The sequence below is a fragment of the Pezoporus wallicus genome, unplaced genomic scaffold, assembly GCF_028554395.1.
Source record: "Pezoporus wallicus isolate ANWC-B61680 ecotype Strahan unplaced genomic scaffold, APGP_CSIRO_Pwel_v1 contig_7963, whole genome shotgun sequence".
NCBI lineage: Eukaryota > Metazoa > Chordata > Aves > Psittaciformes > Psittacidae > Pezoporus > Pezoporus wallicus.
In genome coordinates this window covers 236,130-248,768 of record NW_026637601.1, presented here as the reverse complement: position 1 = coordinate 248,768, position 12,639 = coordinate 236,130, and the positions used below count along the sequence as shown (strand labels likewise).

The 12,639-nt window shown below is 45.7% G+C and overlaps 1 protein-coding gene across 1 annotated transcript in view; it reads right to left on the bottom strand.

The window, feature by feature from the left end:
- Window positions 1-12,639, bottom strand: part of BAZ1B (bromodomain adjacent to zinc finger domain 1B) — a 49,028-nt gene that overhangs the window by 9,735 nt on the left and 26,654 nt on the right. The window contains exons 11-14 of the mRNA XM_057406496.1: window positions 5,886-5,984; window positions 5,297-5,474; window positions 4,081-4,266; window positions 457-604 (exon numbers count right to left, since the gene is read on the bottom strand). Coding sequence (XP_057262479.1) covers window positions 457-604; window positions 4,081-4,266; window positions 5,297-5,474; window positions 5,886-5,984 — 611 coding nt within the window. The remainder of the gene's footprint in view (window positions 1-456; window positions 605-4,080; window positions 4,267-5,296; window positions 5,475-5,885; window positions 5,985-12,639) is intronic.

Genomic DNA, 12,639 nt, shown 5'->3' with positions numbered 1-12,639 from the left:
CCTCAAAGTAGCATCATCCCACCTCACTCTCTCCCAAAGGATAACATCCTTCCCAGCCTCTCCTTGTTCATTCCTTCTGTAAGAGATGGGATTAACTGAAAAGTCTCAGAGACCCAAAGACCATTCCAACTCAAAAACAAAACCAGGAAATGGACAGTGGCACAAGTGCTTCCAGGAGGATTATTGATGACTTGTGCCCAAGTACCCCAAGTACCCATGAGACAGCAGAGCTCTGCAATGTTCTGCAAGACTGTGTACTGGTTTCGTAAGAACAGTTTATTGGAGTCAGGGTCAAATAATTCTGTAAGATCAATGCTTCTGACAGTAAATCCTGATGTTCAAAACTCAAAATACTGCCAAAGACACTGACAAACTACAAGGGCATGTTGCCTAAGCAGGGCATGGAGAGGTGACAGCGTCCAACTGTTACACAGGCGTGGGGCAGGAATGCATTACCTTTCTTGCGACACACTTTGCATCTGGCATTCTCTGCTGACATATCCCACTTGATACAGGCATCCAGCATCCCGAGCAGCACGTGCATACGGGAGAAGGTCTGGGCCTCACGGATTGCTGTCTTCCACTTCTCCATGGCTGAAGCAACCTGCAGACAGACCTAACAACTTACAATGAAGCACACAGACATAACTCGCTACAGTCTGAAGATATTTTTATATCCTTTAGCTGGGGCCCTTAATAACCAAAGCACAACTCTGTTTCTTTCCTTCTATACAGCCTCAGCAGTCCTATTTGTGGTTTATTCATAACCAGCCTCACTGGATGGGACAGCTTGTTCATAACAGTAGAGCCCTTTCGCATTTCACGGCCAGGCTGAAACAACCTATGTGAACTCCAGTGAATTCTTGCTTTGAAAGTCTAACCCAAATAATCATTAGGCTAAGAAAATAAAAGGCAGAAATCTAGCACTGTAAAATGCTGGATGGAAGTTAGGAGACAGCTGGCAGCACAGCTCAGCATGGTGGAGTGGAGCAGCCTGTGCTGCCCTCCTGTGGGTACTGCAGAGGTAATCCAGAACAGCAGCAAGACCCACCACAGGCCTGGTCCTGCACGCTGGGCATCAGGTTTGTCAAGCAGAGCACGTGGAGCTCAAGACAGGAAATCAGCCACTGTCCTGAGACGAGTTTGGAGCATGTGAAACTCCAGAATTAGCTGCAAGATGGGATGAAAGCATTAAACCTGAGGTTGGTACCAAGGCAACTGTTGGAGCCTGCATATCTCAAGTCACTTGTGGCATCTCACACTCAACTCTGAAGTTTAGAAACAACACTGTAGTAAATCAGAAATGCACCGGAACAGAGATCAAGGGCCACCGCATGTTTCACTCCAACGTTAATCCTTTGCTTTACAACAATGACGTGATGGCCTAGACATGACAGGGACATAATAGGACCCAAGTTAATGTTCTTCTACCCCATGAGAGTGAAAAAAACAAACAGCGAAGTGTCAGATGGGAAAATCTAAACTCTGCAGCTGACAGCAGTTTGGGAGCCAAACAAAACCCAGGGTTTTTGCAGAGTTGCACATTCTCCTCTGACTGAATTTGAGGAAGCACAGCATATATTAGATGCTTGGAAAAACACACAAACTGTTATAAAATGCCAACATCCTTGCTGCCATTGCTAGTGTGGAACCTGGAGCCCGAGACATTCAAGACAAACGGAAACCTGCGCAGCCTCCTGCGGCAGATCACACAGCCCTGAGCTATTTGCAGAACATTGTTGAGGTGCTTCACATACTGTGCAATTGATTTTCCAAGTAACTGTTCCTGGGTTTTGCTGTTAATATACTGGGTAACTGCTGGGCCAAGATAAATCTGCACAAGCTGTTGGCAAGTTTTGCTTAGATTTTTCTCCCCAAGCCTGTGGAATTTAGCAGATTTTTAGTCTTGCTTCCCAAGCATCATGAGACTGTGGCATTTTAGCAGTACCATTATCAAGGGAGTTCAGACTGCCAACTAGGCAAACAGGAGACTGAGTTACTTAAATACCCTCCTGTCTGGAGAGGGGTAATCCAGCAGGGAAAATAAAAAATACCCCACAGAAATCCCAAAGGAGAAGTCCTCAGTCACATTTCAACTTCAGTGACAGAAACCACCTTGGGTAAAGGCAGACAAACCTCCAGCTAGAAAGGTTCTCCCCCAGTATCCTAGGCAAATGTGGAGCTGCTCTTTGAGGTCTGCAGCTGAGGACTGACCCCCCTCTAGGCTTTCCCTTCACCATCGAAAAGGCCATTGAAAACCAGGAGCAGCTGCCCATGCCCATGCAGTTGTGCTGCAATGTCACGCTTCAAAGAGGTCACATCTGTCCTGCTCTGGGACAGCCCAGGGTGCTGCTGCCACTAAAGCAGGAATGTTTTCACAGGCACAGTGGCACCAGGAACAGCCACAAGCCCAGGCTGCGCTGCGACCTCGAGCTCAGCCAGCAGGAACCCTTGGTACAGACATGTCAGCAAACAGGGGCCTGTTGAGCCATGACTTGTTTCTCACATGGAAAATGAGAAAATAACCACACCACAGGGCTGCAATTTCACTCCTATGGTCTGTGTCTATTAAGTGTGTTTCTCCAGTACAGCTATGCTTTATTTTACCTGCTACGGACTCGCGGCTCAGGTCTGGTTCTAGAAGACTTTGCAATTCCTGACCTATGCAGGAGGCTTGTCTTTAAAAGCCTAACAGTCCGGTTTTCTCATTGGAAAACTGTATCCAAGATCTAGGCTTCTCTTTCAAGTCATCTATAAAGCTTTTCTGCTTTGGCAAAAAAAAAAAAGCTCAATCCAGATAAATGGAAGGAAAACAAAACAAACAAAAAAAAATCCCAAATATAAACCAAGCAAACCAACAAACCAGCCCCAAAACTCAACAAAGTAAGACAAATATTGCTTGTACCATCACAAGTGTCTAGAAAATTCTGAGCTTGACAAAGAGAGCATTGCCTAAATAACTGCTCCAGCACCACTGGCTTTTATTCCTCATGCACTAAGGACTGAAGGATGCAAAGTTAGCAAAGTTTAAATATTTCAGGACAACTGAGTAGTGTGAAAATTTCTAGTGCCTATCTGAATACCCTGCTAACACATTAATGCCACAGCATAGCAAAGACTTGATGTTCCAGCAAGTGTCCAGCATACACTGACAGAAGCTTTAAAAACCCAACCAACCAAAATACCCAAACCAAAACCCCCACACCCCAATAGACAAACAGTATTGTAAGCTGGGTCTTTTAAATGCTTCTGTTGATCCAATTCTGATCTTGCTACTTCTGCTGAAGTCAGTGATCAACTGGGGCAAAGCACATTGAAGGGGGCAGTGGGTAAAGTCTTGCTACAGGGCACTAACATCCTATTCACCTTAGTTCATAGCAGCTACTCCCAAGTACTAGCATCCATCCCTCTTCAAATGAAACACTAGTACAGCTCGACTGCCTGGGGAACCAACCAAACCCTCCACAGCAATCTTCCACCCCATCCAAGCTTCAGTTTGGAAGGCTGGATATTTACCCCCACAATACCTCTTCTCTACTGCAGCCACATACAGCTTGTGTGCCCAGGTGTGCAGACACGCTGTGTGCAACCCTCAGTTTGGCATCTTGTGTGGGTGTCTCCAGGCACATGATGACTTGCGTTGCTTCCTGCATAATGCTGAGATTTACTCTAACCCAACGCCCTTGCAGTCCCCAAAACATCAACATGTCTCTACTTCTCTTTATGGACCATGAGTCCTCCCTGATGGATACAACTCCTGTTACTTTCTCTATAAATGCTTCATAATATGCTTTTATTAAAGTACCCAACTTGTGTGAGAAACTTCACAAAGGAACTCAGATATGACTTCACAAAATTCCTGCTCACAGAGAGAAAATTAACTATAATTCCTCAGTACGATATTAATTTTGCCAATGCCTTTACTCTTCAAAATAAACGGGGAACACCTGGCCCCATCACCTACATTCCAAACTTGGAGCGGGGAAAAGCCACTCCGGATTTAGTATCCGATAAGATGTACTGTCCCTGCTCAAAGAGGCACATCACAAGACAAAAACAAAGCCCTGAAGTGAAAAATACCTTTGCTTCTTCTGCCATTTTCTTGTCTTCATCAATCTCCTCAGCCTTGGCAACATAGTCCTCTCCTTGATGCTTCCTTCTCTTCTGCTTGGGGGCCATGAAACCTTGCAGAAACTTCTTAACAACACCAGCTTGGAGTGCAATCACACACTCTCCAAAATCCTTCAGGCTCTCTAGTGAGTATACCTGTTAGGAAGAGGATATGGTCATGTAACAGCTAATGTTACTCTCCCTTTTGTTTTAGGTAGGTCTGTCCTGCAAATGGATACATGGGATTCTTAATGCAATGTCATTATCTACCATACTTGGTTGTGGAATCAGTGTATTGCTGCTGCTTCTGCTAGAGTTCAGATACAGCTGATCGTGCATAATACTGGTCAGAAAAAAGCAACATGCCTTGAAAAAACAAACAAACAAACAAACCACCAAACACATGAGAATTTCCCAAAAACTCAAATCCACGATGACCAAGCACTAAGCCATTCTTCCACTCCTTTAGTGACTTAACTCTTCCCCTCCTTTTAACACTTATGGTCTCATCTGCAAGTGGAAGTCTCTACAGTGACTCAGGAGGTAGCCTCACCACAGCTTTCACTATTTCAAGCCAGCATCATTTGGCAGGAGGAGCACACACTAATCATAGGAGTGTGTACTCTACCCACACCAGGCAGATCTCCCCCCTCCTACAGACACTCAGTGCACCAGTAATTCTCACATGAGTTCAGCTGAACTAGCCAGCCCACCAAGATGTCATACTTCAGTTCACTGCACAATTAACTTTCTCATGCTGATATACCTATGGAAAGAACATCCTTTAGGCCCTGGAACTGGGACATAATCATCACCCCAAGGCTAAAGTGGTCTGAATTTACAAAAAAAAACCCCAAACCCTCCAAACTGGAAAACTGCTCTCACCAAGATATGCTGGCTTTGATGCAGAAGCTAAAAAAAATCAAATACAAAGAGGTCTGCTAATGCTCCATAAAGAAGTTCACTGCTAGAGGAAGGAGACAGGACAAGTTAACAGGACACCTAGCTCCCACCTACACCAGACAGGCCTCAAGCCAGCAGCTGCGTAATCTTGAAATAAAGTGTTTAAAAAGAAAGGGCACGAGAAAACTGCCCTCATCTTCTTATCTGAGGAGAAGAGTCAAGACCTTCTACACAAAGTGCTCAGGCTTGTCTTGCTCAGTACTACTTTTGCCTGTTCACTCACTTTTGCTTCATATTCTGGTGTCACGTCAACATATCCCAGGCCTCCTTTCTGCAGCCGAGTCGCAACCTCAATTAGATCACTTCGGAGGTAGTTCAGCAGTTCCTGGTTGCCATCGCAGGATTTGAGGCCCAAGTTCTGTTTCCGAGCCAAATGGATAGAATGTGTGATGTCCTGGTACCTGGAAAATCAAAACCAACCTTTGAATACACAGGCTCCTGCCCCATGAGCTATGGGGGTACTGGAGCAAGAATGGTATCCCCTGTAATCTCCAGGCTCCACCAGTGCATAACATTCTTTGAAAGACAGTGGAAAGCACGTGGCGGTTCTGGCTCTGCATGAAAAAGCTGTGCCTTTGTTTCCAGCTCCAAGGAGGAGTTTCAAGACTGACAGACCCTTGGTTATCAACAACCTGCAGTTACTGCCCAAGAAAACCAGCAATTTCTCATCCTCCGTATCCTCCCCTCTTCAGCACAGGCACAATCAAGACAAAGTGCAGAATGCTGCTGCAGGAATGGAAATGCTTGCTATGAGAAGGACATGCTTTGACTTGGAGGAAGCACACAGAAAATAAAAAAAGGAGCAGGCTCACCTTTTCTCCAAACGCTCCTTGAGCTGGCTCTCTCTTACTCCTTGTGGGTGCAGGCAATCCAGCAGCTCATCCAAATCCTTCTGATTGTCACAGAGAAACCTGAAAGACAGAACATGTACCAGCATCAGCCAGTGTGTCTCTGTGGCAAGACAACTCCTCCTTCCAAATGGTGCACAAGTATTAGAGGCAGGGATGACAAGTAACCTATATCCCAACCCCATGGAGCAAGGTGAAATGCTTCCAGTAGTGCTGGCATAAAAGCTTCCTGACTCAGACAGGCCTCATTTCCAGGTCCCCAGATGTAGTGAAATTCAGGGTAAGAAAAATAAAATCAAAATAAACACAGAACTGATTTTCTAGATTTTTCCCTGTAAAATTTATTGAAACACTGGCACTTGAATTCAGTCATCTACCCCAGGGGTTAGATTCACTAAGTTGCAGTCTGTTTAAGTAATCTGAAACATCATTTCAGAAGTACCAGGGAAGATGAACATGCCATACACTGCACAGCACAGCAATTCAATTGCTCTTTATGCAGACCCTTTAACTTCTGCTCACACAAGAAGTTCCTATATTACCACAGGGTATGTCCTGACTCATACCATGCCGGCACATGATGAGGATCTGTGACTGTGAAGGCCATGCTCTCTACAAGTACAGAAGTCCTTGTTGCTAAGAAGTTTGTCTTAACTTGAAACCTCAAATGCAGTAAATGAAACCCACACTCATTAGCTTTAGACCTCCCTGCTAAGGAGGTCCTTGAGGCCAGCAGCAGTAATCCAGCAGTTAGCTGGATCTCAGAAAGGAAAGCTTTTGCAGCTATCGACATGAGGCATCCTCTGCAATTCCAGAGCACAATCAGTTCTTAATGCTGGGCTGTAGGTTTAAGCTAACTTTCAGACAGCCTGAACTTCTGCTCTTTTCCTCTTCCCCCCCCCCCCCCCCCCAACTCCACCCTAGGATGCCATAGAGCCTCCTCACCTGGTGGAGGACAAAGCCTATCTGAGCTGTAGAGCTCATTTACAGCAAATGAGACTGACCACATCTCCCAAAAGAGAATTGCTCCTTAGAAGAGGGAAGTGAGGGAGCAGCATCAACCTTTTATGGAAACAACTGCAATGGACCACTATGCGATCCTCACCAGACGCAAAGAGGACTCCAGATCTAAATTTTCTTCTTGGGCACAAACTCAGATTAGCCAAGCAACAACTAGAGAAAGTTGTTCTGGCTCCTCCTGGAATAACAGTGTTCACAATGCTTATTTTTCTGGCAGAAATACTTACTAAATATCATACCTGAAAAGAAAATATTTCAGAGTTTTCATAGACTCCTACTAGGGGAATGGCTTCACAATCTGCACTCAGAAAACTGATTACTGTAATAAAACATAGGATTCATTGTTTAAAAATGGAGGAAAAATAGTTTCTTGCCAGTCACCTGCTTCAGTACACTCCGTCCTCACTTTGCACACTGGGATCAAATCTGCTGGCCACCACTACCCTCCCCTGTGAGAAACAGGACAGAACGGCTCTAGACCTTTCACCTACTAGAGCCTACCACAGGCACTTCAAATGTTGCAGCCATGGGATCTGACAGGCAATTCCCAGATTCACTGGAAGGTCTTCTGACAGACCACTGCAATGACTTGTGTTTCTAAGTCTATTGGACTTCTGCTAAAGAAATGAGAAATTTCCTAGAATATCTGCTATCAAACCAAACCAACCCAAACCATTCTATGAAATTGCTTCCATTCACTTGAGGCAGACCTTGGGATTGGGCCTAAGCCATATTTCAGTATGAAGTCATGATATGGGAATAGCATGAACCAAGCTTCAAAAGAGTTGCCCTGCAGATACCCAGCAAAGGACTATTCCTTGGGCATGCCGAGAAGGTTGCCTAGGTCATGATGAAACAACACGAGTCGCTGCTGGCAATATACCACTGGATCCAGCTGGAAAAATATACAAAATGACCATGCCTGAGTTTTCTCAGCTTCCTCCCACAGCTGCAACTCTAAGGGGGGAATCCCCTGCACTGTTCTGTCTTACTGTAAAAATGAAAGGACCCTGGAAGCAGTCAGCACATGGCACTTGGATTCTCCAGGGTTACGTGGCTTGGGGAAAGACAGCACAGGCTGCCACCAGTGTGAAAAAACAACTATCATCCTCTCATGAGGAGCTAAGACCTAGCACAACTTTGCTCCTGCTGAAAAGAAAACAGGGCAGGGAGTAGAACATCTGTAACAGGTACTTGAGTCTTCCCAATTTGCCCTGAGAGCTGGAACTTCTGGAAGACAGACCTGTTCTATAGCAGCTTCAACTCCAATGTGCAAAATACAAACGTATCAAAGAGGCACCTGCGTTGGTTTGAGAGGTGACACCTTGCTGCTCTGTGCAGCCACAGCTCCTGGCTCTCCATCCTACTCAGCTCCATGCTCTCCATCCTACCTAAAGGAACCATCTGCACCCCCAGCTGGGGCTCAGCCAGCAGAAGGCCAGGAGCATGGATACAGTAGGGCAGGGCTTGCATTTTAAACATGGGAGGCAACAGGGCTATGAACTTGTGGCTCTTGATAAGAAGGAGGGGAAGCCAACTGGTGCCCTTCATGTGGTCTGACACAGAATTTACTAATACAACCTAGAGTGATGGGAAGGATGCCTTTGGGAGAGTCAAGACCACATAGAGGTCTTCAGACTGATCAGTATGCACGTTAGATTGAACAGTCCTATCTGTTCTCAGGCTACAAGGGACAGAGAGAGGTCTAAAACCCAGACTGAAGACTAGGGAATGAAGAAATCAAGAGGACAACACCTAGAGGAGCCCAGAATCAGTACCTGCTCTGGAGGGTTGGCAGAAACAGGGAAACTCCATCTGTAGAATATAGGCGTGAGAATGGAGTCTGTCAGCACTCACTCATGGTTAACTCACACTGTCTGCGGAGGGGACCCGCCATATCATGGTGTATTCCTGATAGATGAAGAACAACGGGAGTTACTCTGCAGAGATGCCACTGTTGCCAAAATTCAACTGCATTCTGATCAGGATGAGCAAGAAGTCTCCTGCACACTGATATACTGCGATCAATCTGTGGCTTTTGCAGGGAAGTCCAGTATGTACAGAGCTCCCCAAGTGCCACAGGACAGAAAGAGACATTTCCAGGGACCATATGCCCAGAAGTTTCAAATGGGGAGATATTTTTAATAAGCAACAACATCAGTGGAAGTGGCAAACATTGTTAGAAATGGGACTGGTGCATCTGTCTGGAGAGGGCAGAAGTAACCAAGCTTTTATGATTCTGAATGAGAGCAATGATTCAGCCTCTGCACTTCTAGGACAGAACACTGGGCCCTCTTCTTTTGGGGGACAAATTACTGAAAGCAGAAACGACTTGCATGAGATACTGTTTCTGTAACTCTTGGCAGAAGTATGGAATTTATTTCTCCCTTGATCAATAACCTGCCAGCTCCCATTCTCAAGAAGCAAAGGAGCAGTTTCTGTGAAATCCAACCATTCACAGTGTTAATTTGATGTTAACTTTTAAGTCTCATCACTCTAGAGATTAAAAGGGTAAAGCTAAAGATACTCTATGTGCACTGTAAGGCTACTCCCAATCCCATGTTAGATGTATGACTAGGAAAGAGACACATGGCAGGAGGTAAAGCAGGACGCAAGAAATGAGACTTATGCAGCACATGCTAACATCATGAGTTACAGCTCAGCAAGTCCTTGTACCTAAACCATAGGGAATGGAGGTATCCAAGGACCTTAGTGGACTCAAGGATTCTCAGGGTGCACAAGGACAATGTGCAAAGAGCAGCCAAGGAGGAGACTCTTCCATATCCATCCGTGCTCATGGGAGTCCTTGAGATTGGAGGGATCAATGGCCAAGGCAAAAATGAAGTAAATGGAATCTGGATTTCCTCAGAGGGGAGTTGTAGTTACTGTCTATCCCTGAAATAACAGCTCTTAGGTTGGCACTTGCATTTTTGTAAAAGCTGACCTGTAATTGGTGACAGCTGTCAGACAGGCACTTAGCAAACCTAGCTAACAGCTCTTTGCAGTTCCAGAGCTTTAAATAAGTCTTTCAGCTGAGGAAGCTTCCTGCTTGTCTGTGGAAATGGCTTTAGGTTGCCCTGTCGCTTAGGAGAAAGCCATGCAGACAGCACAGAAGAATGTGTAGCCAGAACTGGTTATGTTTCCTTTGAAAAGCTGCCACTGTGCCCCCCGCTCACCTGAAGGCGTGAAGGCCTGCATCTGGCACAGATCTTCCAACTGCACTGCTCTAGCCATGGACATCCTGACACTGCCAGCCTGCCTGGCAGAACACCACACACAGGCATGATCCTCTCAGTGAAGAGCCAGCACACACTGGGACTGTTAAAAGGTCTTCCCAGCAGGTACCAAAAAGGACAGAAATCAAAGACACTGGGACAAAAAAAAAGATAAAATCCACCCAGCTCAGCATCTTATTTCTGAGGGAAGAAAGGGCAGAGCAGGGATGCAGTGACATTTCTTTGATCTGCCCCCACAGATTTCAGCATCTGTAGGTTTGAGGACCTCCTTGGGTGCCAAGACAAGAACCTTTGTGCTTAACACTCCCCAATAAGCTCCTCTTGCAGCAATTTGTCCAACAGATGCTTTGAACAGGGACTGACTTGGAGATCCCCAGCACCTGGTAGCAGCTGCAAGATCTGAAGTGACACTTCCTTCTCTATTTCAAACCTGCCATTTGCTAGTTTAATTTCCTGACCCCTTTGTTCTGTATCAAAAGGAAATCCTCTTTCTTTAGGAGACTTCCCTGTTCTCCTCCAGCAGCACTCCCACCTCTCTGCTGAGTATTTCTGTAATTTGTTTGTAATTAGAGTATTTCTGTAATTTGTTTCATAGTACTTAGGCAATTATTGACACATGAGAAGAGTTTCCCTCTTATCCTAAAGCAGGCCCAGGAACAACAGATACTGGGAAGCAAGACTGTTCCCCAAGGAAAGGAAAGCAGCTTTTTGTAACAGAATGTAACTCCGTCCTGAGAGCACACAGGACCTGGTTCCAGGAGCTCCTGCTCCTGGGATGGATGCCTGGTTGCTCTGTAAAGCACTCCCAACCTCTGTAACCACTCCTATCTCCCCCAGCATGTTGCTGACAGTAGCCAACCCAACTGAGCGAGTCAGCCCTGTCACGTAAAACACTATGTTTTCTCAAGTTCAGCCTGGAATTACAAGTTACAGGGATTCTGTGTCACTTATCCAATTTAGCTGTATCTTGACTTCAGTTCATAGCAACATGCACTATTAATTTAAGCTACTGTTTTCCTTATATTTCATCCTACTGGAACACATCTGCTAAATGAAGATCAAGTATTACAAGAGGCAGTTCGCAGAGAAGAGAGGACTTCCCTGTGGTCCATACAGTTCTCTATGACTTCCCATTTAGCACCCTAGGAAAGCCCAACTGCTTGATATATGCTGTTGTGACAAGATGTACACAGGGTTGTTCAGCATGGAGAATGCAAAGCTCCCAGGAGACCTTACTGTGGCCTTTCAGTATCTTAAGGGGGCCTACAAGAAATCTGGAGAGGGACTTCTGACAAGGGCCTGTAAGAACAGGACACAGGGGAATGGCTTTAATCTGCCAGAGGGGAAACTGAGATGAACTCCTAAGCAGAAGCTCTTCCCTGTGAAGGTGCTGAGGCACTGGCACAGGGTGCCCAGAGAAGCTGTGGCTGCCCCATCCCTGGCAGTGTTCAAGGCCAGGTTGGACACAGGGGCTTGGAGCAAGGTGCTCTAGTGGAACGTGTCCCTGCCCGTGGCAGGGGTTGGGACTGGATGAGCCCTAAGGTCCCTTCCAACCTGAACTATTCTGTGATTCTATGATGACTAGACTGAGAAAGGAAGGAGAGATTTGTCATGGCAATACTGACAGAGTGAAAGTGTGCACAGGAAACACCACTCTCTCCTACAGCCTGCCAGCCGTGAAAGAGAAGGGGCAGAGAACTACAGAGAGCGAGTACTCAGTACTGATGGTTTAGATGAATGAAAGCATCTACCCATCTCAGTTTTGGGGGGGGGGGGGGGGAAGGGGACACACTGGAATATCGATAGTAAAGTAGTTCTGACTCACAGCACTGAAACTATGCTTTGGAGCTGATGGTACTTATCAAAGATCAAGTAACTCCACTTTGTGGGTCAAAGGTAGAAAACTGGGGAAAAGCCACTGTTATCTAGAAAAATGCAGAGTCCTTCACAAGCAGTTTAGCAGATGAAGGTGTAGTCATTATTTCCTGGCCTGGAGACATCACTTATCAGTCCTTCGCACACAGAGCAACAGTTAACACTGGAGATTTTCTTTAAAGATACAAGACACTGGTAGGGCAAATTACTGGAACAAATCACAATCACCCATGCTCAAAGTTAGAGGTTTAGATCTGACTCACTTAGAAGACACAGGTGGCTATTGCTTGGCTCTGGGAAGCACTGAAGGGTAACAGGCTATCAACATGGCAGAATGATTTTGCCAAGCTATAATTACCACTAACAACAAAAATCAAGTTGATAAGGTGCTACAGGAGAACAAACGGACACCACTAGTCTGTTGTGAAGACACTGACAAGGAGCTGGGGGATGGCTTTGCATGTCTCACATTGTACAAGAACATGCAGGATACAGGCCTGTCTCCAAAGATCTCAATGAAGACTTTAATTTCATGTGCTTAAAGACCCCATGTGCCACAATTCAGGTCTGCTGAGATGAACCATGAA